A 2,341-nucleotide genomic window follows, 5' to 3' on the forward strand; every position below is an offset into this window, starting at 1 on the left:
GCGGGGCGGGGGGGTCGCGGCGGGCGCCGGCCGCGAGCGGTGGGAAAGGACGGGGCGGCCTTGCTGCCGTGTCCCCACACGGCACTCGCTGAGCTAATCGGCTTCCAAGGCTTTGCCAGGGACACCCATCTGTACACCCACCCTCCTGCCGAGGGGTGCGGGTGGCCCCGTCTCTCGCTCCACGTGGGAGGGGCACGGAGGCGCACACCTCGCTGGAAAACAATCCCTCTCCGAAGCACAGGACCCACACGTGCCCAGCCAGCCCCACACAGCCCACAGCGGTGCCTTCCCTCCGAGCCCCTCGGCCACTCTCCTCCCCAGAACATCCCCTGGAAAGCACCGTTAAACACTTCCCTGGGAGCTCCCTTCCCCTCCGGGCTGGTTGCAATGGAAATGCCTGCGCCCCAGGCCAGCAGCAGCCGCGCGCAATCCCCAGCGCTCCCTTCCAGCAGCATCGCCGTGCTGCTAACTGCGCCGCAGCCTGCAGCAGTCAGGCTCCCTCCCCAGAGCCATGTTTATCTCATTACTGCGCTTCCGCTCATTTTGCCTTATTTACCTTCCTCCTTTTTAAAGGAATCACTTTAAAACGTGCATCTGCAGCTCTACCTCGGTGTGTTACCGGAGCTCTCCACAGACATTCCCTCCGACTGCTGGTAATTACCCTAATTTCCCACACCTGCCAGTGACCTCCTTGTTAATAAACCTATTTTGCTCTTGTTTAGCTCCTCACAGCTTCCAGGTGTGAAGCAGGAGGTGGTTGCTGGTGGGGGGAGCTCTGCAGGGTGCTGGGGCGGGCTCAGCCAGCTGCTAGGGTCCTGCTCTGTGGAGGGGAGTCCCGAGAAAGGGATGGGGCTGGGGATGACCATGACCATCCCACCCCATCGGGGCTTCCCAACCAACCTGGCTGTTCCTAGAAACCTCCTCCCAATTCCCCCCTGCTTGCCAGCAGCCTGCAGAAAGCACAGCCTGTTCTGGGGGCCGGTGGGCTGCGGGGACGTGCGCTGAACCCTGGCAGCACCGCGAGCATCCGAGGGACGTGTGTGCTGGCTGTGAGGGGTTCAGAGGGTGCTGCCTTCTCCCACGTCCTGGGCAGATGACAGCTTGCTGAGAGACGGCCCAGCAGATTGGGCTGTCAGGAGCACAGTTGCCCCTCTCCCCTCGGGCACCCATGGCTGCTAACCTGGTGTCAGCCACGGCCCGTGGGCACAGCCCTCCTGGAGAGCTTAGCTCTTCCGTTACCGGGCCAGTGTTTGGCAGGGCTGGGCTTGTGCTGCAAGGCATCAGGACTGGCAGACACTTAAATAACTGCCGGGGTGACAAAACAGCCCGGTGTGGCTCCCACACGAGCAGGGTAAGCAAGCACTGGGCGAACAAGCCTCGTCTTTGCACTAAAATCTGCAGAAAGGACACGGGTGTTCAGGAGAGCCCTGTGAGGGAGCCCCTTTCCCAGAGCAGCCTCACCCAGCAGGTCCAGCAGGGCTGGGCTCTCTCTGGGTGGCTCAGCAATTGCCCCTTCCCCCTGAGAAAGAGCTGGGGGGCTTACCTGGCATCGAGGAACCTTGATCTTAAGATCATTACTGCTTCACAAGTGCTCTGTTTGAGCTGCATCTGGATGGAGCTGAATTTTCGATGAATGATGCCCACCATCCTTTCAATCTCCTTGGGAGAAATGGGACGTGTCCGGCTCTGTTCTCTGAGGAGGTTCATCACGTGTGTGGTGAATTCATTACATGCCTGCGAAGGAAGGAGAGGCTTAGCCATCGATTTGTGCCATCCCACGAGGACGCAAGCCTGGGCCTGGCTGCCGGGGGGACCAGGGGACCCTCGCGCTGCCCCGTCCCCTCCGCACGTGCGTGGATGACAGCGCCGGGGCCATGCTGGGCAGCCGAGTGACCGCAGCACAGCACCTTCCCCCTTCCAGAGCAAGCTGTATCCCCACAGCCCCAGGCAGACCACGGAGGAGAGGAGGTCGGGATCGGCAGGTGTAACGGTGGGAGTGGGGACCAGCGCGCACGCAGCCCAGCAATCAAAGCCTGGGAAGGGCTACGTGTCCTGCAGCCCACCAAGCCCCAGGCAGGGTTAACACCCCACGGCAGATGAGGAGCTCTGGACCTTCCCGAGGTCCACACATCCCCCTAGACGAGCTGTGCCCGAGCCTGGCCCGTGCCACGCTGCTGAGGCGCTGGAGGAGGGAAGGCAGGAGGAGCCATCAATTACCAGTCCCAGACCGCGCAGGCGACCAGGCACGATGATATAAACTTCTCCAGGCTGCAGCATCAACAGACGCCGCCTGATCCGAGCCTCCACATGACCAGGCAGCTGTCACGCTGGCATCCCGGCG

At 62.2% G+C, this 2,341-nt stretch overlaps 1 protein-coding gene across 1 annotated transcript in view; it reads right to left on the bottom strand.

The window, feature by feature from the left end:
- Positions 1-2,341, bottom strand: part of LOC104511170 (pre-B-cell leukemia transcription factor 3) — a gene marked incomplete at its 3' end in the record, with an annotated part of 17,516 nt that overhangs the window by 9,569 nt on the left and 5,606 nt on the right. The window contains exon 2 of the mRNA XM_010153667.1: positions 1,544-1,734. Within this exon, the coding sequence (XP_010151969.1) occupies positions 1,544-1,707 (164 nt within the window). The remainder of the gene's footprint in view (positions 1-1,543; positions 1,735-2,341) is intronic.

This window comes from Eurypyga helias, unplaced genomic scaffold (assembly GCF_000690775.1).
Source record: "Eurypyga helias isolate BGI_N326 unplaced genomic scaffold, ASM69077v1 scaffold28916, whole genome shotgun sequence".
In the NCBI taxonomy this organism is placed as follows: domain Eukaryota; kingdom Metazoa; phylum Chordata; class Aves; order Eurypygiformes; family Eurypygidae; genus Eurypyga; species Eurypyga helias.